The sequence below is a fragment of the Pinus tabuliformis genome, chromosome 5_1 (genome assembly GCF_031772625.1).
Source record: "Pinus tabuliformis cultivar Carrire ecotype Pingquan chromosome 5_1, CPIR1, whole genome shotgun sequence".
Taxonomy (NCBI): Eukaryota; Viridiplantae; Streptophyta; class Pinopsida; order Pinales; family Pinaceae; genus Pinus; species Pinus tabuliformis.
The window spans coordinates 912,634,049-912,658,834 of NC_142305.1; the positions used below are offsets into that span (position 1 = coordinate 912,634,049).

Sequence of the window (24,786 nt, forward strand, 5' to 3'; positions counted from 1 at the left end):
ACGCACTCCCCAGATGGAAGAGGGACTGAAGGGTTAGCTCCACAGGCGGCGGTTGGCAGCTATGGTGGCGTCCAACTTGCAAGTGAGCCACATGGCGGTGCGTCGTCGTCGGAGAAGGATGACTAGACGAAGTATGCGTGTACAGTTGTAGAGGAGCCCATCCGAGACGAGTTCAAATGATGATACGTGGCTACCAGGTGTCGCCAGCTGAGGTCTCCTTTACTGATTGGTCTTTTTTGATATGTCTGCTCTACTGGAATTTGTCTGGATTTATTTTTGTCCTGGTGAAACTTCTCTGGTTTTTGTTTGTTCTGGTCTTAAAGACTGATATCCCATATCTAGTTTTTTTGCCTCTGCGGACTGGTTTCCCCAATGTTGGGGCAGTCAAGATATTCTCTGATAAACTATGTTAAGCACTGCTGAGGCCTGAGCCTCATTGTACATTTTTTGTTACATATTAATAGATTAACTTAACTTGGAAAAAAAATATATATAAAACTGGGTTAGAAGGTTCTAAATGACATTGTTGATTTGGGGTAGCATCGGATGTGCTCTAGCCACATGATTTGGTGGAGAGGTTGGGGCACATGAAATCTCCAATACCCAGAAAGGGTTTGGGTAGATTCTAAATAGATCAGGAGATATTAAAATAATTAATATTTTTAATAGAGTACCTAAGTCTAAACTTAGGGAAAATAAAATATTAATGTGTATTAATATGAATCTGTGTTAGAATGGTCCAAAAGACATGGATCAAGCCAGATCTAATCTTAGCTGTTGATTAGGGACTTAATCTTGGCCGTTGAGATGTCAACAGAAAAAGTATAAGAGGAGGCTTGAGGGTCACTTGGAGAACACACCAGATGATCAATGATTCTATTCTCTAGAGCGAGGTTTCCTAAGAGAGATAGAATCGGTGATCGGGAGAGCAGCTGAGGGGCATTGAGTACAGAAGAACAGAGAAGGCAGAGATTGTGCCGGGAGAGCAACGCAACAGCCAAGGAGGGTGACGTAGAGCCAGCAAGGGCCACGCAGAGGCAACCAAGTTCTGAGCAGAGGACTAGAAGGGCCAGCATAGCTGACGCAGAGGCTCCCAGAGATGACGCAGGGCCTCTTGTGGCTGACGCAGGTCAAGAAAGGCTGACGCAGGGTCAGCGTGAGACAGAGAGGGGCTAACACAGTCTAGATTGGACAAACGTTGGGGTTGCAAGAGCAATTTTGTGCTGAGGAGCTGTTGAAAGGATTTTCCAGAGTTTCAACCAGAAGATTTCTCTCAAAATGTGAGGTATAGCTGCTAAGGAAATTCTCTGTTGAGTAGGCCAGTTATGGCACCCAAATTGTACACTGATATTGCTTAATAACAAAACCCTCAGATCGCTGCACCGGTTTTCCCACATTGGGTTTTTCCGGGGACATTGGTCCAAAAATAATGGTGTCATGTGGTGTGTTTGTTCTTGTTTCTTTTAGTTGTTGATCTGTAATATGTTGAGCATGCACTGATGTTTACTTTGTAAATAACTTGTTAAAGAAAAATAACAAGTAGGTAGGAATAAATCAGAATAAGTGCATGAAGGGTTTCTAAACTAAGTAAACTTAGAAACTTCAACATGGTATCAGAGCGTGATTGCAGACCACAAGAGGACTAAAAGACATCAGCCGAGCGGAGCAATAGCAGTAGAAAACAGTGGTCCCAAGGTGATAGAAGTTGTTTCTAGCAGCGTAGAAGCCAAGAAGTGTGACGCAAAGCCAGCCAGAGCCACACAGAAGAAGTCAGGAGTTACATAGAGCCTCAGAGAGGCCAGCGTTGCTGACGCAGAGGGCCAGAGGCTGACGCAGGGCATCTCAGGGCCGACGTAGACTCATCTGGAGTGACGCAGAGCGAGCGTGAGGCAGAGAGGGGCTGACGCAATTCCCAGAGAGGCAGTTGTTGGAGTCTAGAAGGCTACAAAAATATTGCAGAGTGGAGCTGGTGAGGTACTGTAGTCAGAACAATACCTGACAAAGCAGGGCCAGAGAGGTTGTTACCGAGGGTTTCTAGCCGAGGAACCTGGATCAACAGTGCAATTGCATAAGACGATGTGAGTAAGGGGCATCTCGACAAGCGGCAGAAGGATTTCCAGGAAGGAAATCAAGATTCAAAGGGAGTCTAGAAGAGAACTTCCAAACGGGAAGTAGAGACTTAGAGGAGTCGAACAGAGAACTTCCAGGAGGGAAGTAGAGGAGCGTCATGGCACTACATGGGGTAAGTGACCAGGACAAACTTGACGGAGCATCAAACTTCGTAGTCTGGAAGGCCAAAATCTTATCAGTGCTTGACAGGAATTGTGTCAAGAACTTCGCCTTGAAGGTTATAGCTATCAGAGTCGACTCCAATGATAACGACAAGTACGAAGAGGCAATGGTGAGGGCCAAGAGCATTATCCTTGACGGGGTCAAGGATCATGTGGTACCACATATAGCTGAAAAGGAAATGACAGTTAAGATGTGGGACGCTCTCAAGAACCTGTACCAACATACTTCTGAGTAGAGAAGAATGTTGCTCGAGAACGGGATGAGGTCGTATCAGATGAAGAAGGGTCAATCAATTGACACCTTCCTCGGAGGACTGAATGAGATCCGAGACCAGTTGACAGCTATAAGAGCGACACCGGATCAGGTGCTTATGGTGAGGATAGCCCTGAATGTTGTCTCAGAAGATTGGGAAGTGTTTGTCCAGAGTATCCTGGGCAGAGGGACTCTCCTACCTTGGGACGAGATGTGGGCAACTCTTCGCCAGGAAGAGATCAGACGACAGTCAAAGACAGGTAGCAACAACAAAGGGATCAAGGTCAAGCAGGAGGAGGAGGATGTGGCCCTAGCATCTGAGGGAAAGCAGGAGAAGCGGAAGAAGAAAGATCTCTCCAAGATCAAGTGCTTCCACTGTGGGGAGATGGGTCATTATGCGACTCAGTGCCCAAGGAAGAAGAGTAAGGGAGAGTCTTCCGAGACTAAGGCAGCGCCAGCACGGGCAGAGAAGGAAGTTTTGATAGATGATGATTGTGCCATGAGTGCATACATGCCACTTGAACGAAAGTGGGGAGACATCGAGTTGTAATCAGATGGACTATAGGCGATGAGGGGCAAGATCCTCAAGGTACTCAGCCTCTTGGATTATACCATGCTACGGGGGCCCCGAAGAGGAGTACCAGGACTGGCAGATGTGGGTAGAGATAGATGCAAATGAAGCGGCAAAGAGAGCTACAATGCAGAATTCCCATGACAGTGCAAGGCTAGTAGGCTGCAACAGTGCGAGAGGCACAGAAGTGTTGCACTGCAAGAAGGCAAAGAGAGGTGTGCAACGATGCGAGATGCAGGGAGTTGTTAAAGCAGCGCAGCGGTCAGAGAGGGAGCACTTGTCAGCGACAGAGGGAGCTTCAGCATCAATGGGTGTTTCTAGCCCAACAGGGAGGTCAGTTGGGAGATCAGTTACTTACTTTTCAGTAACTGAGTTGTAGTGCAGCAGGCAGCATGATGAGAGGAGGTGTGCGGATGCAGTGCTGGGAGAAAGGACCAACAGCATGGATGCAGAGGGAGCTGTCGTACAAATGCAGCAGTGGCAGTGGCAGAACCACAGGCAGTAGTACAGGAGGCAGCAGTGCAACGGATGTTGGGCAAGAAGGCCTAGCATCAGCACAGGTACCGATGCCGGATGATCAAAGTAATACTAAGTGAGGAGTATTGCTAGAGCACAGTCCTCGCTAAGAGGGAGTGTTGATTTGGGGTAGCATCGGATGTGCTCTAGCCACGGAATTTGGTGGAGAGGTTGGGACACATGAGATCTCCAATACCCAGAAAGGGTTTGGGCAAATTCTAAACAGATCAAGAGATATTAAAATAATTAATATTTTTAATGGAGTCCCTAAGTCTAAACTTAGGGAAAATAAAATATTAATGTGTATTAATATGAATCTGTGTTAGAATGGTCCAAAAGACATGGATCAAGGCAGATCTAATCTTAGCTGTTGATTAAGGACTTAATCTCGACCGTTGAGATGTCAACAGGTAAAGTATAAGAGGAGGCTTGAGGGTCACTTGGAGAACACATCAGATGATCAATCACTCTATTCTCTAGAGTAGGTTTGCTAAGAGAGATAAAATCAGTGATCAGGAGAGCAGCGGAGGGGCATTGAATACAGAAGAACAGAGAAGGCAGAGATTGTGTTAGGAGAGCAGCGCAACAGCCAAGGAGGGTGACGCAAAGCCAACAAAGGCTCACGTAAAGGCAACCAAGTGATGCGCAGAGCACCAGAAGGGCCAGCGTAGCTGACGCAGAGGCTCCGAGAGCTGACACAGGGCCTCCTAGGACTGACGCAGGTGCAGCGTGAGATAGGGAGGGGCTGACGGGGTCTAGATTGGGCAGACGCTGGGGTTGCAGGAGCAATTTTGTGCTGAGGAGCTGCCGAAAGGATTTTCCTGGGTTTCAGCCAGGAGATTTCTCTCAAACAGTGAGGTATAGCTACTAAGGAAATTCTCTGTTGATTAGGCCAGTTACGGCACCCAGATTGTACTCTGATATTGCTTAATAAGAAAACCCTTAGATAGCTGCACCAGTTTTCCCACATTGGGTTTTTTCAGGGACATTGGTCCAAAAATAATGGTGTCATGTGGCGTGTTTGTTCTTGTTTCTTTTAGTCACTGATCTATAATATGTTGAGCATGCATTGGTGTTTATTTTCAGTATTTACTTTGTAAATAACTTGTTAGAGAAAAATAACAAGTAGGTAGGAATAAATCAGAATAAGTGCATGAAGGGTTTCTAAACTGAGTAAACTTAGAAACTTCAACAGACATGGATCAAGGCAAATATAATCTTAACCGTTGATTAAAGATGTAATCTCGGTCGTTGAAGACTCAACAGAAAAAAAGTATAAAAGGAGGCTTGAGGGTCAGTTGGAGATACACCAAATTGATCATTCAGTTCGATTTTCTAGAGCAGGGTTTGCTAACAGAAATCGAACTAGTGATTAGAGTTGCAGCGAGGGGCAGTGAGTGCATAGCAAAGAGGTAGAGATAGTGTCGGAAGACCAGCGCAGAGGCAGAGAGGCAAACACAGAGCCAAAAGGAGCCACGCAGAGGCCAGTAGTGACTGCGCAGAAGGCCAGAGGGCTTGCGTGAGTGACGCAGAGGCTGCAGAAGTGATGCAGAGGACCAGAGATGCTACACAGAGCCTCAGAGGGCTGACACTGAGGGTTTCAGGCTGACTTAGGGGCCAGGAGGGCTGACGCTGAGCCTCGGAGAGGCGCTGGAGAGAGTTTCGTGGAGCGGACTTTTAGAATATCTGCTTCCAAAGAGAGGTATTACTTCCAGATAGATTTCTCTGTCGGGCGAGCTAGATTGGCACCCAGTTGTACTCATAAAAGTTGAATAATAATAAAACCCTCAAAACTGTTGCACCGGTTTTCCCAAGTTGGGTTTTTCCGGAGACAATTGTCCAAAAATAACAGTGTCCCTTGTGTGTTTGTCTATTTCTTTCAGTTGTTGATCTGTAGATGGTTGAGACTGCATTGTGTTTATTTCAGTATTTATATGGTTAAATAACTTGTTCAGTAATTAACAAGTAGGAGAAATAAACCAGATAGTGCATAAAAATTTCTAACAGGTTAGACTTAGCAATCTCAACAAGAAAAATCCTTTGTCCTTTGTAGAAGTTTTGGTCATACTATTCTTGATGGATAATAGGAGATTCCATAATGCCTTGATACCTTGCTTGAGATGACTTGCTACCATAGAACATTGCTTCAAAGATTTCTTCAAGGATGTAGTGATCTTCATCATGCCCTTAACCAACCTTAGCTCTGATACCATGTTGATAAATCTATAGGGTTGCAATTAGGATGATTTCTCTTAAACTTGATAACTGCTTGTGATGTCTTTTTACTTTTTCTTACTTATTAGCTTCTTCTCTTATTATTATGTTATTCTTATCATCAAACAACTACCAAAACAAGAAGATCAACAATACACAAGAACACAAGATATAAGCTGCAAACCAGGGCCAAAACCTCTCCACTTGAGAGGAAAACCCACAAATCTCCTCTTCTTATAGATTCTTCAAACGACAAATTCCAAGACCTCTAGACCAAGACCAATACCCTTCCAAGACCAACTCAAACCTTCTTGATGATGTGCTTCCTTTGTCCAAGTCAAAACCAGTGAAATCTCTTCCATCTGCACAACTTCGACCACCAGCTACAAAATTTCGACCTCTACAACAAGTCTGAAATTTTCGGCCCTTGCAACAGCGGTTGCCTTCATACGTGAGAAAATCTAGGGCTTCCAATGCTTCCCTTAACCTTTGCTTGAGTTTCTCCTTCTTCTAGGGTTTGTAGGTGACCCAATGCACCCTCCTTCGACCCTCTTTCTACAATTTCCTCAACTATGTCCCTTCAGTAGCAAAACCCGAGCCTTCCTCCTTCACATGTGTGTGTGTGGTGTGAGAGAGAGAGAGAGAGAGAGAAATAACCCAAACACTTGTCCTTCATCCTTCTTTCTTTGCTAGCCTTCTTCTACTCTTCCTTCACTTGAATGATGAGAAGATCATTGTCCATGGGAGGTTGAGTTCCCTCCTACTTATGGCTTCCAAGGAGGACGACATGCCCTAATTGACGCCAACTTGGTCGTGGAGGGTATTTGTACACTTTTAAATACAAAAATAATTCTTTTTACAAGTTAGAATGTGCCCAATGGGGTCTTCTTCATAGGATAATGACTCTTTTGACTTCTTGACCCTAGGGCAAACCCTAGAAGCACTCAATAAGTGCTTGACCTCTAAATAAAATGACCTTGAGCATGAAACCCATACTACAAAAATAACAATAATAATTTTTCTTTCATTTTACAATATACAAGAAGCAAAAGTACATTTCATATCTATGAAGACTGAACCTAGTTACACATTTCAACATCTCAGAGGGTTTCTAGCCTAGAAATCCTTTTTTTCTAGTTGCAGTCGACAATTGCCGCAGAAAGTGTTTCTCACTCCATAAGGGAGTGCGAATAGCAAGTTAGCATCCAAGCAGGGGGAAAGAGGGAGTTTTCGGTTCAGATTCGAGATGGTCACAACTGGGCTTAGATATCAAGATAGGTTGGAGGGAGCCCCCAACTTTGTCACTTGGAAGGCCAGGATGACCTTCCTGCTAGATGAATTTGGTTTGAAGGCCTATGTAGAGAATGTTATGGCATACTTCGGGATGCAAATCAGCTGAAGGAGTACAGGAAAGAGATGGCGAAGGCGAAGTGAATGATCCTGGATTGAGTTCGGGACCATATAGTCTCGCACATATTTGGCAAGAACACTGCCAAGGAGATGTGGGATGCTCTCGATCAGCTATATCAGAATACTTCCAAGCAACGAAAGATGTTTCTGCAAGAGAAGCTGAGAAACATCAAGATGCAGAAGGATGAAGGCATTCATTCCTTCCTTACCAGGATTCAAGAGATCCAGGAACATCTTGCAGCCATTGTGGAGGTGCCTCAACCTATAGAGCTTGTGTGTTTGGCACTGAACAATGTCTCAGAGGAGTGGCAAGTCCTTGTCCAAAGTATCTTGGGCCGAGACACTTTGCATAGGTGGGACAGGGTGTGTCCAGACCTGCAGCAGGCGGAGATGAGGCAAGCTCTAGTAAGGAGCTCCATCAACAGTAAGGAATCGAAGGGTGAGAAGGAGGAGGAGAATGTGGCCCTTGCATCAAAGGTTCCCAGTCAGGGACAGGGGGAGAAGAAGAAAAATAACTTATCTAAGGTCAAGTGCTTCAGGTGTTGCGAATTTGGCCACTACACTACTCAAGTGTCCTCTGAGGAAGAAGGACAAGCAAGAGAAGCAGCATCAGGCAACATCATCCACAGAGATAGACAAGTTGTCCTCCATGTTGGACGAAGACTTCATTATGTTATAGTCCCAGATTTGCGCAGAGGTTGGGCAAGGTCCATTGATGTGTCTTCATCATGGATCATTACCTTGCTATAGGGACCCAGAATATTCAGTAGCAGGATGGATAGTGTCAAATTCCAGAGTGATAGTTGCAGAGTAGTTGTAGTTAGGTGTTGAAGAGCACAGATGCAGTGTTGATAGCATAGCACGAGGCTCAATAGCAAAGTCAACAGCAACGCAGATTCCCTAGTGGGCAGTGCAGAGTCTAGTAGCAGTCAGATGCTCAAGAGATATATGCAACATAGAGACAGTTGTTTCAATACTTCAAATGTTTCTCAGTTGCAGTAGTTATAGTAGCAGCAACAACAGTTAAGGGAGAGCTACAGTGTAGATGCAGAGTTGGCAGCAGTATAGTGGTGCCAGCAGCAACACGGATACAACATCACAGTTGCACAATGGTAGGTAGTCCCAGCGGCCAAACATCAACAACGTCACAAAGGGTGATACAAAGACAAGGTGTTGTAGCAGTGCAGCACTAGAACACCTTCCCCGCTAAGAGGGAGTGTTAGTTTTTGTAGCATTGGAGGTGTTCTAGTCTCAAAACTTTGTGGAGACGCCAAAACACAAGAGTTCTTCATGACACAAAAATTGTTTTTGCAAATTCCACCTAGAAGTGTCAAAATTAGATTATTAGACCGTTTTTAAATATTTTCTAAGTCTAAAGTTAGGAAAAGTGCTTATTTAATCAATATTAATTGAGAAAGGTGTGAATCATCTAGAAACTTACACATATCGACTAGGAAAAATCTCAACCATTGATTAAGATTTAATCTTGGCCATTGGAGTCCCACAGTGAGGTTATAAGTCGATGGGTAGATGGAGAACTCACACTTGAGACAATTGAGATCGATTTTCCTTAGGCAGTTTGATTTTCTAGAGAGCAGCAACAGTTGCCAGAAGAATTTGAGCCAAATAAGGGGAATAAAGACAGAGAGGAGCAGGGACAATGATCCGGAGGAAGTTTTCCAGATCTAGAGAGGCAACAACAAGTGGCAGAAGTATTCCACGCAGAAGTTGCGCAAGAGTTGTGCAGAAGCTACAACAGAGCAGTGCGATTTAGCTGGAGAGGAAGTCAATTCAGCTTTCAAAGGCCATGAAATTCTTACAGAGGCCAAGAAAGTCTTCTAGAGGCCCGAAGGGTCACTTCTAGGAGAAGAGATAGGCACCATAGCTTGATCAGAGGCTGAACAGAGCCACACGTGTGAGAGGCAGCGCAAGGACTACACAAGGGTTTGGACAGCCAAATTTTTTGGAGGAGCCAGTGTCGAGATTGCTTGTGGAGTGAGAGAATTTTCTCTCTAATTACTTTTGCCAAATACTTGTTGATTGGATTGCCAACTGGGCATCCATAGATTGTACTGAGATTATTTCATTGTTGCTTAATAATAAAAACCCTCAATTGTAGCACCGATTTTCTCAAGTTGGGTTTTTCCGGGGACTTTAGTCCAAAATAACTGTCATAATTTAGTGTGTGCCAGTGTTTTCTCAGTTTCCAATGCTTTTATTTTCCGCAGTATTTTTGTGAAGATTGCAGTGTGATTATTTCACTGTTGTTGTAGCAATAAATTGTTAAATTAATTTACAGTTGGAAGAAATAATTCCAGTCGCTGCAATAGGATTTCAGTAGTGAAATTTTCATAGGTTTCCCCTCAAGGATGGAGTTAATTATGATGACGGGGCAACCCCTAGCCCATTTCGTGTACTTTCATAGCATTTATTGCCCAAAAATGGCACGATGTCATGCTTATGTAGAGTTTTGACCCACACGTGTGGCCTTTTGTGGCATATTTTTGTTATTATGAGTTATTGGGTTGGCTTAAAACCCATTATCTTGAGCCATACTCAAAATCAAACTTGTTATAGGGCTTTTAGGATAATAATTAATGAGTTGAGGATCACTCGTCACTTTGTGTTATCACAATAGGATTTCGGCCTCTGCTTGAGAGCTTGACTTAGCCTTTGTGTAACTCACTACTTGTGGAGATGTGATTTTTATGGTGCTCTTGCTATTGGAGATTGGCTTATGTCTTGGAGATGTCATTTTGGGATTGAAAGAAGGATTTTTCATGGAAGAATTGTCATCTTATTGCAGATTTTTCATTGTTTTACATGTAATTAATTATTGCTAGAGTTTTTTCTATGTTCCATGTCTAAATGCAAATCGTTTATGGAAAATCTTGAATAATTTTTGCATGTTGAATATCTCTTCCTTGAAATCCATAAGAGACCTCCTAGTGTGCCTCTCCTATTTAATTTCTCCCCTCACACACAAAAAAGACAAGGTTTATTTAAGTGGAAACAAGAGCTTCCCCCCTCCTCACTCCAAGCATTTTCCCTTTATCTCCTGAAGTTTCCCTAAAGTGTCCATCACCAAAGTAAGATTAAGCACTAGCAACCTTTGTGTTGATCAAAAAATTTGAAAAACTAAACATTTTTTCTTCTTTTCTATTTTTCTAGGCCTTTTAAGGCAACCAGCTAGGGCATTTAGCAGGGGCTAAATTAATTCAGGGTACTTGTGGATGAGTGTTGGTGGTAATAAAAACCCAAGTTTTGTCTTGGTGACCCTTTCAACTCAAATCTAGCCTTTTACATGGTAAAACTTCCCCTTAGAGGGCTGATGTCATCCCTCTCTAGATATTTTTGTGCCCTAGAAATCATAATCCTAGATGAGCTTCAATTTGAGGCGTCATTGGAGGGTTTGCACTATTATTTTGTTGATCTTACCTTTTAGTAAACCCTTTCTTTGACTTATATGTGCCTAGGTACTCCTTTGTTGCTACATATCAATAAACCCTAGGTCATATTGACCTTTTCTCGTCTTGGTGCATGATACGATATTCCTTATTAAAGAGTCTTAAGCCTTGTCCATCATTGGGTATCTCCACCTAGTCTATGCTTTTATCACCTTGAACCATATAACATAGAATATCCTCTTAGTTGATCACTAGGAACCCTCCCTTGTGGTGAAATTCCACTAAAGAGCAAGACGAAGATTGTTGAGGTGACAAGTGGAAATCTACCTCATTGTTGCAATAAGGTTTGGCCCTTGTCTTGTGAGTCCTCCCACAAGAACTACTAGATTTTGAGGCACCATGCAACAAACCCTACCTTGCACAAGTTATTTTTTGGTAATTTAAGAGATTTTTTTTGGGGGTTATCAAGCTCATTATTTTAAGAGACGAGTTCCGACAACTCTCACTCCTCAAGGCCCAATAATTTTTCCAATGAGCCCTCCCATGAATGATAATATCTATAAGCATCCTCATACTTCACTAAACAATGAGAACACCCACTCTACTACAAATAAGTTGGAATTTGAAGATCAACTTAAGCAATGCTAGGAAAACATAAATGGGTTGGAGGTGAAGTTACATAAGAAGTTAGATGAGAGGTTTCACAACTTCTATAATTATAAAATAAAATAAAATAATTAATGCACAATTAAAATATCCAACATTCATTCTTCACACTCATGCTCCCTAAGGTAATTCATCCCTTAAAGGTACAAAGGTTGTCTCCATCAAATATAGAAGATTGTCAAATATGTGGATTCTACTATAATCGTCATAAAAAATATGTTGCATGTCATAGGTGTAAAGAACATAAATCGTTCTAAATTGATATGACTACTTAGGCCCTATGGAAGATATAAACACTAAAGAGATACCAGCATTACAAGTTGAAAATACCAACACTGAAAATCAATCAGATATTGGGCCATCATTTCCTTTTGAAGAACCACTAATTGTCATGCATTAACAAGCATTTCAACTCCACAAACATTAAAACTCGCAAGCTACATCAAGCACCATAAAGTTACAGTCCTAGTTGACAGTGGCAGTACAAAATTTCATTCATAAGAGAGTCACAAAAGAAACCCAATGTTTTGTACACCTAGTGCATAGCTTTCAAATCATGATTCTCAATGGAGGTATGATAAAATGCAGGAGCAAATGTGAAAATGTCAAACTCCAGATGGGAGATCACCAACTCAAAACCCATCTATTTTCCATCAACATGGGTGGTTGTGATATAGTATTGGGGGCAGAATGGCTTCGCATGTTGGGACCAATCACAATGGATTTCAAAGAAATTTACATGAGTTTCACTATAGAGGGACATGTAAACACCCTTCAGGAGCTTCAAGCAGGGGCTCCCCTAAAATGGTCGACTCTCATCATGTGCACAAGTTATTAAAGAAACTCCATTCTTACATTATCGCCCAATTTAATGCTATATTGGTCATGCATAATACAACACAAAAAACCCCGTAGATTTACAGTTGGTCCTTCACAAACATCACCCAATCTTTGAGACACCAAAGGATTTATTGCCTTCTCGAGGAAAGTATGACCATGGAATTCCCCTTACTTTAGGAAGTCAACCACCAAATGTATGTCCTTATCAACACCCTTTTACACAAAATAATAAAATAAAAGAGATCATTCATGAACTATTAGAGGAAGGGGTCATACGTCCTAATACAAGCCCTTACTCATCACTGATGGTCATGTTGTCAAAGAATGAAGGCACTCGGCACATGTCCTGATTTTAGGGCTCTCACTTTATTTCCCATCCCATCCGTTGACGATCTCTTGGATGAACGTCATGAAGCAAGGTTTTCACTAAGCTTGATCTACATTTAGGATGCTGACAAATTAAGATGAAAGAGGTAAACATCATAAAGAAAACTTGCAGAACACACAAAGGCAATTATGAGTTTTATGTGATGCCTTTTGGTATTTGTAATGCCCTATCCACCTTCCAAAGCATTATGAACAAGATTTTCAAACATTTCTTACACAAGTTTGTGTTGGTCTTCTTTGATGATATCTTGATTTATGGTAAATCATGGGAATCACAAATAGAGCATGTTGATAAGTGCTTGCAACTTTTGAGAGATAACAAATTATTCATAAAGTGTTCCATGTTCTTTTGGGACTCTAGAAGTTGAATATTTGGGTCACATTGTAAGTCGAAAAGGAGCATGAATTGATCCCAAGAAAGTGGATTTGGATATGCAAGATTGTCCATATCCCAAAATACTGAAGAGCTTGAGGGATCCCTAAGACTTATAGGATACTACAAGAAATTTGTGACAATTTCCGGCAAAATTGAGGCTCTCCTAACTTCACTTCTTAAATAGAATGCATTTGCCTGGAGTAAGGAAGCCACACAAACATTCACTGCATTAAATGTGCACTCCTCCAATGTTAGCAGCGCCTGACTTTAATAAGACTTTTATCTTGGAATGTGATACCTGTCACTGCACAAACTAGCAAGCCTAGTAAATAGGCTAAAGCTAGCGGGCACAACAATACACTAGGACAAAGGCCCATTGTCACCACAACCTATGTCCCCTTCTCTTCTCAGATTTTCACTAACGAGAGGAGTCCCAGTATCCCTCACTTGTGATAAATCTTCCTAAGATAGGTTTTAAGTGAGGCAAGGTGGCTCATTCGATGGAAAGATTCAATTAAAGTTTGAGCTTTGGGAGAGGCTAGTAAGACTTTCAACGAAAAACCCCTTGAAAGAGATATTTTATGAGACCTAGGGTTGAGTTGTTTGATGAGATAAGAGTTCATCCAAGTTCAAGATAGTCAAAAGAAAAGGTTTCAAATGATATACTACTAAAGTACAAACCTTCAAGAAATCTTTAAGAGGACAACATCAAGGGTTCCTACTTAGTGCAATAGCTAGGGCATCAATTTTCTTGATATTCCACCGTTGAAATTTGTTCAAAACTTGAGATGCCTAGAGGAGACATTATAAAAGAGGTCTATCAAGGTAGAATCCAAAACACACTCCTCTAGAGAATTTCACACCAAGCCCTAGAGAGGCTTCCTTAGCCTTAAAGGGACGAGGAAAACAGAGAAAAAGGGGTGATGAAAGAATGATTTTTCAAGTAGATGTGATCACCAAGGATCCCAGAGCCAGTGCCTGCCTATTGGGAGAGTGAAGCCAAAACAAAGTGTGGAAAAAGTCAAGAAAAAATCGGGATTAAATCCCCAAAATGCGATTTTTTTGGCTAGCCGATTAAATCGGCCGATTTTTTCCCAGTTGAAAAAGTCTAGATTAAATCGAAAAGTCGGGATTAAATCGGGACTTTTTCCAAAAAAATCGTGAATGAGGTATTTTCTTTAACGATTTTTTAATTTTCTTTTGAAAAAATCAAGATTTTATTGAAAAAGTCGGGATTTTATTGAAAAATGAACATTTTTGTATTTTTTTAATTTTGTCGACTTTTTCAAAAAACTCTAGACTTTAACAACTTTTTCAGCTTCTGGACTCTTGCCGATTTAATCTCGACTTCGACTTTTTCCACATTGAAACAAACCATGAAGTGGAAATTTTCTCTTCAAGGAGTCCTAGAAGGAATTGCACTACCCTAGATTGAAGCAACAACAAAACGACTAGTAGATTTTTATACTTCGATGACACTTTTGTAAAGTTTCAAGGATGCGAATTTAATCAACCCTCTAGGAACATTCATTCATTCTTTGTCTAATGAGTAACACATGCAAAATCCCAATAGTTTCAATGGTTCAAGCAATTCGCATTAATTAGGGCACATTTAATCACCATGAGAAAAATTTCCATGCATTAGACATATATCAAAAGTTAAAACATAAATAAAGTATCATATAGTACTTACACGACAAAGAAGAGTATATCCATCCACAAATTGCTAAAAAGAAGCTTCAAGAATGCAAGCAAAATTATCCAAACATCATAATTCATCGAAAACATCCAAACTTTGTCCTCTACGGCAGGTCCAAATTTTTTTTTAGAGAAGTCGAAGATCCAAAGTGTGACGATTTCAAAGAATGAGGCTCTCTCTTATTTATACAAGTTCTAAAATAAAAATATCAAAAAGAAGCCCCTCCTATCTCTAAAATGCTAAGTAACCCACCCATGGTTACAAACCAACCATGATAGCTCAAAAAACAAGTCGACTTAACCTTCTTAGAGCCATGCTAGGCTGACATGGAGGCCTAAAAGGGAAATGTTGAGGCCTCATGTGCTAATGATGAAAGTGAGGGCCTCAAAAATGATGGATAAGAGGGGGATGCCCTCTAAATGCTGCAAAACATCTCCAAACCCCAATTTGGGCTCTGTGGGCTCCAAATGGGTCTCATGGGTCTCCAAATGGCTCAAGATCAAGTCAATGCTCCATCAATGAGGGCTAGAAGATGACACATGCCCTCCCATGTCTCCCTAGAAGAGACAAAACCTCCTCTAGGCCCTAGATCAGCTGCCAAGTGTCGGGTGCAATGTGTAGTCAGTTGGGCAACGTAGTCCAAGTGCATCATCATCTTTGTACAACTGGGGTACGAACAAGCAATGTGGTGGTGTTGAAGAAGCCTCGATGTGGCAATCAATGCTCTGCACAGTTGGAGGTCCATAGCTCTCAACAATCACCCTATAAGTGCCATTATGACCCTCTAGAGGGCTTCGATCCCGTATAGGAAGACCAAGTCCAAGATGAAGACCCACCTGCAATCATGTCTAAGATCCAATGCGTCTCCTCACCTTCCAATACAATTAATCATTAGTAAAATTGAGTAAATAAGCTTGCTAATCAAGGGAAAAAGTGGCCACTTCATAGTGGCATGCCCTTCCAAATGGGTTTTGAACATGTCTTAATGTTACCTTGCTCGACAAGAGAGGTTAATTAAGGAGCTTATTAGGTGGTTTCAACCTCTAAGGGTGTGACACGTCCATGGTTCGTCAATCAAATGGAAGGTGTCATGTGAAATAGTGATGGAATGGAGTGGGGGCACTAGGGAAGGCTCCAAGCCACATGCCATGGTACAAGGGTAGCTATAATGAAGGAGGCCCACAGTTTAGGTGTATGAATGTAGGAGGAGCAATCATGGTATATGACTTACCCTGGCCTTTGTTTTACCACCCTTCCTTTTGCCTTTTGTTGATTTTTCTTGATTTTACTACTCAGGGCTCAAAGGGATGAGTATGATGTGTAAGATGTAGCAGTGATTACCCCCTTAATGTGGAGCAGCTCATCGCCCACCAGGGGTTGGGACAATCATGGGTTCTTTAATGATGGGAGGGGCACTCATAGGAGCCCTAGGAACCAAAGTGATGGCCATAATGATAAGGGGTAGAGCTCATGTTGGCTTTTGCCCGCATGCTAAATTTTATTGTCCCGGTCATCTTTCGCATTTTGTGATTCATTTCCTGTTGTATGTGGCCATATTATGCTTTTATCTTTCTTTTTAGTAGCATCAACCTCTGGGGCATTGTTCTAGGCTTGAACCAAGGTGTGGACAAGGGGAGGGAGAGGCTAACACCTTGTGGACCCAATGGACAAATGTGGACCCAGATGAGGAAAATGTGAAAAGGGCTTGTAATGAGCGAAGGCGAGTGAGATAGATGGTATCAGGAAGCAAGACCACGCAACCAAAATCTGGGTTTCCCATGTAGTGTCACTCCTAAAGCTAGTAGCCAATAAAGGAGATCCCACGGGACTAGGATACAAGATTAATCCCCAAGTTGACGTGAGGGAAGAAGACTATAGTCAAAACCCTTTTATTCCGCCAAATCCCCCCACTAATCCATGCCCAAATGTGCCTAGGAAAAGCAAGCATAAACACTTAATTACATAATGAAAAATCATATCTTCAGGGATGGATGACCCACCTTCAAACATACAATCATGACAAATGAGCGAGGGATCAGTATGGTTGGCTTGGGTGGCAGAGAATGGTAGCACATCGAGCTATTAGATGGCTTGCAAGGGGCTGCTGGCTACCGGCTGAAAACAAATCTAGTAGAAAATTTCTCCTATAGGGGTCACCCACTAGTGGTGGGTAACAATACCTCAAGAAGAGGTCCAAGAGCAATATTGATAAAAGAAGGATACCCATTTACATTCACAAATAAGAAATTTTGTGTCCATAATTTGGAAAAATCCACATATGAGAAGGAAATGATGGAAATCCTTCATGCAATGGAGACTTGCCATCCATATCTCATAGGGAGGTGCTTTCAAATCAAGACTAACCACAATAATCTAAAATACTTCCACGAACAACAATTTTCTTCACTAAAGCGACAAAAATGGTTCATCAAGATGTTAGGATATGATTATGAGATCATATGTAAGGATAAAGAAAATGTTGTGGCCGATGCCTTATCCAGACAATTTGAAGAGGATGTGTCACTTCTTGCCTTATCGTTTCTAAGTCTAAGATGGATTGAGGAACCCTGCAGGGAATGGCTAGCAAACAACTTTAAGGAGACTCGTCCAACAACTTCAAATAGATCCGAAACCCCCTCAAAATTATAGACGGCAACAAGATACATTACAGTATAAAGGGCACATCGTCTTGACAAAAGAATCAACCCTAAAACGACAAGTTTTAGAGGAGCTACACTTGTCACCAATAGCAGGTCACTCTAGCTTTCATAAAACCTATGAAAGAACTAAGTGTTCATTCTTCTAGGAAGGTGTGAAAATATTTATCTAGGATTTTAAGCATCCTGTGACTCCTTCAAAAGAAACAAGGGAGAAACAATAAAATCATAGGAGCATTGCAACCTCTACCAATCCCAAAACAAATTTGGACAGACATTTCAATGGATTAGAATTCCAAATGCAGGCAACAAAAATAACGATTATGGTGGTGGTACATCATCTTTGAAAAACTACTCATTTATGTGTTATAGATCATCCTTTCACCCCTTCCTCAGTTTCCTATGCCTTCATGGATTAAATCTTCAAGCTACATGGTATGCTAACTTCCATTTTTTCGGATCAAGACCCACATTCACCAACAAATTTTGGCAAGAGCTATTTAAGCTACAAGGTAGACAGCTAACGATGCCCATATGAAACATATTTGAGATGCCTTTCTTTTGAAAAGCCACATTGATGGGCACAATGGCTTCCCCTTATTGAATGGTTGTTCAATATCACTTATCGTGGAGCTACGAAAATGACACCATATGAAACAATTTATGGCCAACAACTCTTTTTGTAGCATCCTATGGATCATGCACATCCAAGGTTCATATAGTAGATAGAACATTTCACACTAGAGAAACTATTATCCATATCCTCAAGTTCAACCTAGATATGGCACAAGATTGAATGAAATAACAATTTGATCAGCATAGATCAAAACATTCTTTTGTTGAAGGGGATCAACTGTTCCTTTTCCTACAACCTCATAAATAGACATCACCTAAAGATAAAGTTCCCTAGAACCTAGCTCCTAAGTTCTATAGGTCCTATCAAATCATACAACAGACTGGTTAGGTTTCCTACAAAATGGCTCGTCTAGCCCACTCCAAAGATTCATCCAATCTTTCATGTGTCCTGTTTAAAGTAGGTTGTAGGATCAAATTGTAATGTGGTGATCCAAAATGGACCTTGGATAGACTTCTAAGTCTAAAATGTTCTTGACAGAGAAAAATGAAAGTCAAAGGCTGCTCTTGGAAATAGTCCCATTGCGTAGATCTTTTCATTCTGAATCTACTACAATTTGAATGGGCTAAAATGGACTTCGGATGAAGAAGTTATCGCAAAAAGAAGTTTGCCTTTGTCCTTTGAAAATGAGGCAAATTCTTATATAAATGGGACTTAAGGGAAAATGTGTTTTTAAACATAAAAACCCTTAGAGTCCATCGCATCACATTATTTTATCGCATCGCAATAAACTAAGGCTGAAGGACTTAAAACAAGCGCAAAGGCCTTCAGCGGACCCGACGGATTTATAAATCAAACAAGTGAACCTTTTGAGTTCCGAAAAGAAGGGCAGTAAGCGGTATTTCGGGCAGGCTTCAAGCAGTAAGCAGTATTGGACGGGCTCTGCCCGAATCCATACATTAACTAACGCGTGGCACGACGGAGGAGAGAGGAAACTGCTTTTTTGGGCGGTTAATCCCCGTGTAAGTTATGCGCCCGAAATGGACTGTCAGCTGTCGGATTAGAGGTTGCGGATCAATGGTCAGGATCTGATCAGCAGATCGGCGATCGGCATGACCAAAGGGAAGACCCCCAGGGCTGTTGCGACAGCGATATGCGATATGCCAATGTTCCGATAGGCCAATAACGATAGCGGCGATATCAGCGATCAGTGATCGGCGAACCCCCGATACCAACGCCAATGCACATTGTGATTGCGACTTGTGATATGCCGATAAAAGGCGGACCCAATAAGAATTATGGACGCGATTTAATAAGTTTTGAAATCTGGATTTTTAGATTTTCTATGTATTATCCGATTATTGGGTTTTTTGGCCATTACGCCATGCGATAGCGATAAGCGATATTTGGATGGACCCGATAGGTTTATAGGGTTGATTCCATAATATTTGAAGTCTGGGCTAAAGGCCCATGATGTGTTTTGCATGCGTTTTCCTGTGTATTTCCGTTATTTCACTGTCGCGGCCAGAGGAAGGCAAAACGATCGGGTTTCCCCACGCTGACAATTCCTTTCCATTGTAAACGGATTCTTGTGGTGAACAGTGGAGTTTTCCATGATGGAAGACTATAACCGATGTGTTACAAATGCATAGAGCGCACAATTGCAGAAAGAGAGCTGGAGGACTAAAAAAGGTCGCTAGAAGGTTGTCGAGAGTCGCTTGGAGGTCAAGCGAACTAGAGAGGCATGCAGAGGCTGAGAGAAGCTCAGAGAGAGCCAGAGCAGAAGCCAAAGAGCTAGAGCCAGAGCCAAAGCCAGAGCCCAGAGCCAGAGAGCTCACAGTAGACTTCTAAGAGCCATGGAGCTGTAGTGAAGTTGCAGAACAGCAAAGAGTCGAAATGATTAGTTGTTGCTGGTGTCCAGAGTGTGCTGAAGATAAAAGAAGGCATTCTAGAGATAGTTAAGAGGATTCTGAGGGAGTTGGTGCAAGCTAGAGCAAGATCGCTTAGAGCGCTGATTGAAGGAGTTAAGTCCAGAGAAGCCTAGATCTGTCTGCAGAGTGAGGATAGCCAGAGGGGTAAGATGGCATTCTAAACCCATAGGTTCAGTGTAAACCAATGGAGTTGAGCGTGGAGACTGTAAAATAATTTAAGCCATAATCCCAGAGAACCTAATTGAGTTGACTAGAGCTCAAGGAGACGTAGCCCAAGAGTTTTGGGTGAACTCCATATTACATTTGCTGTTATGTGTGATTGCTTGTTGTTGCATTGTATTTGTTGCTTTAGTAGCTGTTATATGTTTTATATCAGTTCAAGCAAATAAACTTAAAACACATAAACAGTTTAAAAACAAACACTAGCATACATCTATTTCAAGCACTTTCTAATTCCGCAATTGGTTAATCATAAGATCTTGGGAATATATAAGCTTTGGAAGTGGGAGAGGTTCTTGTAAGCTTGACAAGAAGCCTTTAGGCCCCATTTTCAGATCAGGTGGTATCAGAGCTTAAGATTAGTTAACCCCACCTTTAGGAAGGTGATATCAAATCTGGTTATACCAAAGCAAGTGGTATCATGAAGCAGAATGCTTGATTGACAGAGCAAAGATTTCTTGTCTGAAAGGTGTTTGGGCAGTCAAGGATTGATTGTCTAGTTGATTGTATGCATGTTTGCACACTGACTATTGTTTGAGTTTGCAAAGGTGAAGGGAAAGCTATTGTTAGTTAAGTCCAGGAGAGGACAAAAAAGAAGAAGGGTTGAAGGCATTCTTCTTATCCCAAAGGACCTCAAGGCCATCCTTAAAGCACAAGAGGTTTGTTGCAAAAGGTTGCTTGAATAAGCTCTTGTTTAATCTTGTTTGAAGTTCTTTTGTTCATTTTGATAATGACAACTTCTACAAGTGAGTCCTCAAATTCCTCCTTCATCACAAGATTCTTTGATGGAGACATGAAGCAAAACTTGTTCATCATGATGGACAAGGTGAGGGAAATGTATGAAGATGGAAGGAAGAGTAGCATACTTAGAGAGCAGTTGAATTCCGTGGAGGAAGAGAAGCAGATGCTTTCTAACAAATTGCAGGAAATGGAGGCAACTTCATATTGCAAATATGAACCTGAAAATGATGCATGAGTTGGAGACACAACTCTTTGTTGCCAAAGAAGCCTTAGTCAAGTATCAACTTGAAGAAGAGGTAAACCATTCCTGTTTGTCTTCAAATTCTTCTAAGAATGCTTATATTGGTTCTTTTGAAAAACATACCAGAGGCATAGGTTCCAAGCTAATGTCCAAGATGTGCTATGAAGGAAAGGGCTTGGGAAGACATGCACAAGGTATTGTTGAGCCAATAATAGTTGAGGAAAGGCCTAAATATTTGGGTCTTGGCTATGGACAGTCTTATGGAGAAAGTTCCAAAGCTACCATGAAGGCTATTGAGACAGCTCCAAGAAGGAGTTGCATTGCAGGTCTTCTACCTCAAGAGTGTGAAGATTGGATTCAGGAGGAATGCAATAGCTTGAAACATCACTTGCAGGATGCAAGTGTTCAAAGCACACACTTGAACTAGAGAGTTGTGGAAACTCTAACAGCCTTGAAGAGATTGATGGTGTTCCAAAGGGAGCCACTTCTTCATTTGATTCACCTCCTCATGAAGGCAATAAAGGTGAAAGAGAAAGGTATAAATCTGGTTCTAACCATATTCCTTTTGATTTTGCAAAGCATGATAAATTTCCACATAGATATGGGAAAAGAATTGCATGTTCCTTTTGTGGTTTGGATAACCATAATGTTTCTAGATGTTGGAAGAGAATGGCCACATACAGGAAACTTTTGAAGGAAAGGAAGCAAGAAGCCAAAGGTCCATTGGACAAGGCAAATCACACTGTCAAGAGGATGCACATGTGTTGCACTTACTGCCATAAGCAAGGGCATCTTGCTGAAAGGTGTTGGACTCTGAATCCAACAATGCTTCCACAGAAGTTGAAGAAAGTGGAAAGAGAAGATGGCAGAAATGGAAAGGAAGTCTCCATGAATGATGTGTTTCGGGATGATTCACATGTTGATGCTAATGTGCAAACAAAGGTAGCACCTTTGAAATGGATTGGTAAGAAATGTTTAGAGATCTTATCCAAATAAGATTGCATGTCTATTGATGCATCTATTTGCATTTCTTTGTTAACGGAATGCAAGTTGCATGATTTTACCAAGAAGGTGAATGGAAAAAGTTGAGTAGGAGACTCACTTTATTGCTGCAACATTATATTCAGTTCAGCTTCGAAAGTACAATGTGCTTAAGCGAAAATTGAAGGATGAAATGCATGCATGAGCTTAATATGCATGAACACAGGGATGCTGATGATTTCCTTGTATTTGAACATGTATGTGTAATTAACTTGCAAGGTTGATTGCTTTGGCATGCATGTAATGTCAATATTGACTTGAGAAAAGTTGATGTGGTCTCCAAGATGCAAATAATGATGAAGTGTTTCATCTTTTGAATAGAATCCTTGACATCTTTTCCTACATGTCTGACTTGAAGGGTCAGTTGTTTTAAAGGCATGTTTTGTGGGTTTGTTATCTAGTCCATCATTTGTATGCAGATGTAAAACATGGAGGTGTTCACAAGATGTAAAATCTGTTTTCTTTTGTTGAAGCAGGAGTTTAGGCCATCCAGTTGTTGTCTGTATTTTTGTTGTTGTTAACAGTTGTTGTTGACAACTTGTCAAACAGGTACAAATGAAAATATTGTGAAGCAGATGTAACTTCACATTGGTTTGAGCCACCTTGGATCAATGATCAAGGAAGAGAAGTTCAAACTACCTTCTATAACCATCTCAGCAGGAGTTTTGCATGAAGTCAAGAAGGAAGACAATTCTTCCCAGAAGGACCAGCACATCTAGGAAGGAAAGTGGTCAGAGACTTTGGTTCAGAGGCATTATGTAGAGGCAAATGTATGGAGGCTGAAAGAAGAGGGTGTTGTTACTCTCATTTACTGTTCAAATCAGTATATCAGTGTTTTGGAGACCAAAAGTTCTTTTAGTGGGAAGGCGTGATCCAAAATGGATCTTGGATAGACTTCTAAGTCTAAAATGTTCCTCACAGAGGAAAATGAAAGTTAAGGGCTGCTCTTGGAAATAGTCTCATTGTGTAGATCTTTTCATTCTGAATCTACTGCAATTTGAATAGATAAAATGGACTTCGGATGAAGAAGTTATCGCAAAAAGAAATTTGCCTTTGTCCTTTGAAAAGGAGGCAAATTCTTCTATAAATGGGACTTAAGGGAAAATGTCTTTTTAAACATAAAAACCCTTAGAGTTCATCGCATCGCATTATTTTATCGCATCGCAATAAACTAACGCTGAAGGACTTAAAACAGGCGCAAAGGCCTTTAGCAGACCCGACGGATTTATAAATCAAACAAATGAACCTTTTGAGTTCCGAAAAGAAGGGCAGTAAGCGGTATTTCGGGCGGGCTTCAAGCAGTAAGCGGTATTGGACGGGCTCCGCCCGAATCCATACATTGACTAACGCGTGGCACGGCGGAGGAGAGAGGAAACCACTTTTTTGGGCGGTTCATCAACGTGTAAGTTAAGTGCCCGAAATGGACTGTGAGCTGTCGGATTAGAGGTCGCAGATCCCCCTTATGTGGCCCATTAGTTAGTAGGCTCTCATTATAAGTAGAACCATAAGTAATTAATATTTTTTATAGATAGATATATATATTGAGTAGAAGGTTATGTAATATTTTGTCAAGAATTGTGATTATATTTAGAGCATTGCTCTTGGAGGTTGGCCCCTTGAACAGGCAAGTCAACATACCTCTCTATTTTCTTTTACCAAAGACATCTTTCTTGGGTTTCTCTCTCTATTTTCTTATCTTCTTTGGCTTTAACGATATTTCATATGAATTACACTACATCATGCCATCCACTCAATACCATGGTGGTAAATGAGCTAGGTCAACTTGCAGAAGGCATAACCTCCACAGACAAACACAGATTGAGGTGATTTTTTGCATTGTTTGAAAGATTTCAATGTAGAACAATGTTAGTGAGTTAGAAGCTAATCTCGCAAAATTTTAACCCTTAAAAGTACCTTTTGATGCCTCAAACTGGCTCTGAAAGTGTCCAGACCACAAATCATAAAAATGGAACCTACCCCTAAAATGTGCCTTGCAAGCCAATTCCTCCAATTTTTCCACCCAGAAAGTACCAAGATGGATGACTAATTATATGATGATCGATTACAGTTCAGGATGACTTTGAAATTTTCATTGTGTAGCATGTACCATACAAAAGAACAGGAAAGCACAGCTGTAGCAACTGGACTCAACACAAACAATATGATGCCACTGCCATTTCAGGATGAATTAATGGGAGACAGAAGTTTTCGAAAATCACAAACTCTTCGCTCTTTTGCAGCATTCCAACACATGGAATGCTGAAAATGGCCGAAGTTCTAATCTTGAAACATATAGTTCCGAAAAGTGATACTAAACTAAGGCACGAACAAAATAATGCATTAAAACCATTCCATACATTAGAAAGCACTGTGAAATACAGGTCGGCAAATAGCGAACATTTTACATATTTTTAAGAGAAAGGAAAACAAAAATCATTTAAACGCCAACAAACCTGAACAATTCCTGCATCACATAAGTTTTTCAGCCCCATCAAATATTTTGATTCTCCCACACGATCCAGATATCGTCGACAGAAGGCCAATGTTGAAAAGTGTTTATCTATTGTCGCCAGAAGTTGTTTTGCACGGGGTAACCTCAATGGCACATGCCCAACATCAAAGTTTTTCATATAATGGCTGCATTCCAAGTCTTCCCTGACATAGCCTTTTCCTGGGGAGAATAAATTGCATTAATATTTCTTAGAATGATATGCAAGCATATCTTGGTATATGATTTTTATCAGCAACTGAA

The 24,786-nt window shown here is 41.2% G+C and overlaps 1 protein-coding gene across 1 annotated transcript in view; it reads right to left on the bottom strand.

Annotated features, from left to right (window-relative positions):
- The window catches only part of LOC149167779 (methionine aminopeptidase 2B-like), a 299,021-nt gene that overhangs the window by 46,716 nt on the left and 227,519 nt on the right, over positions 1-24,786 (bottom strand). Inside the window, exon 11 of the mRNA XM_089433147.1 lies at positions 24,488-24,705. Within this exon, the coding sequence (XP_089289273.1) occupies positions 24,488-24,705 (218 nt within the window). The remainder of the gene's footprint in view (positions 1-24,487; positions 24,706-24,786) is intronic.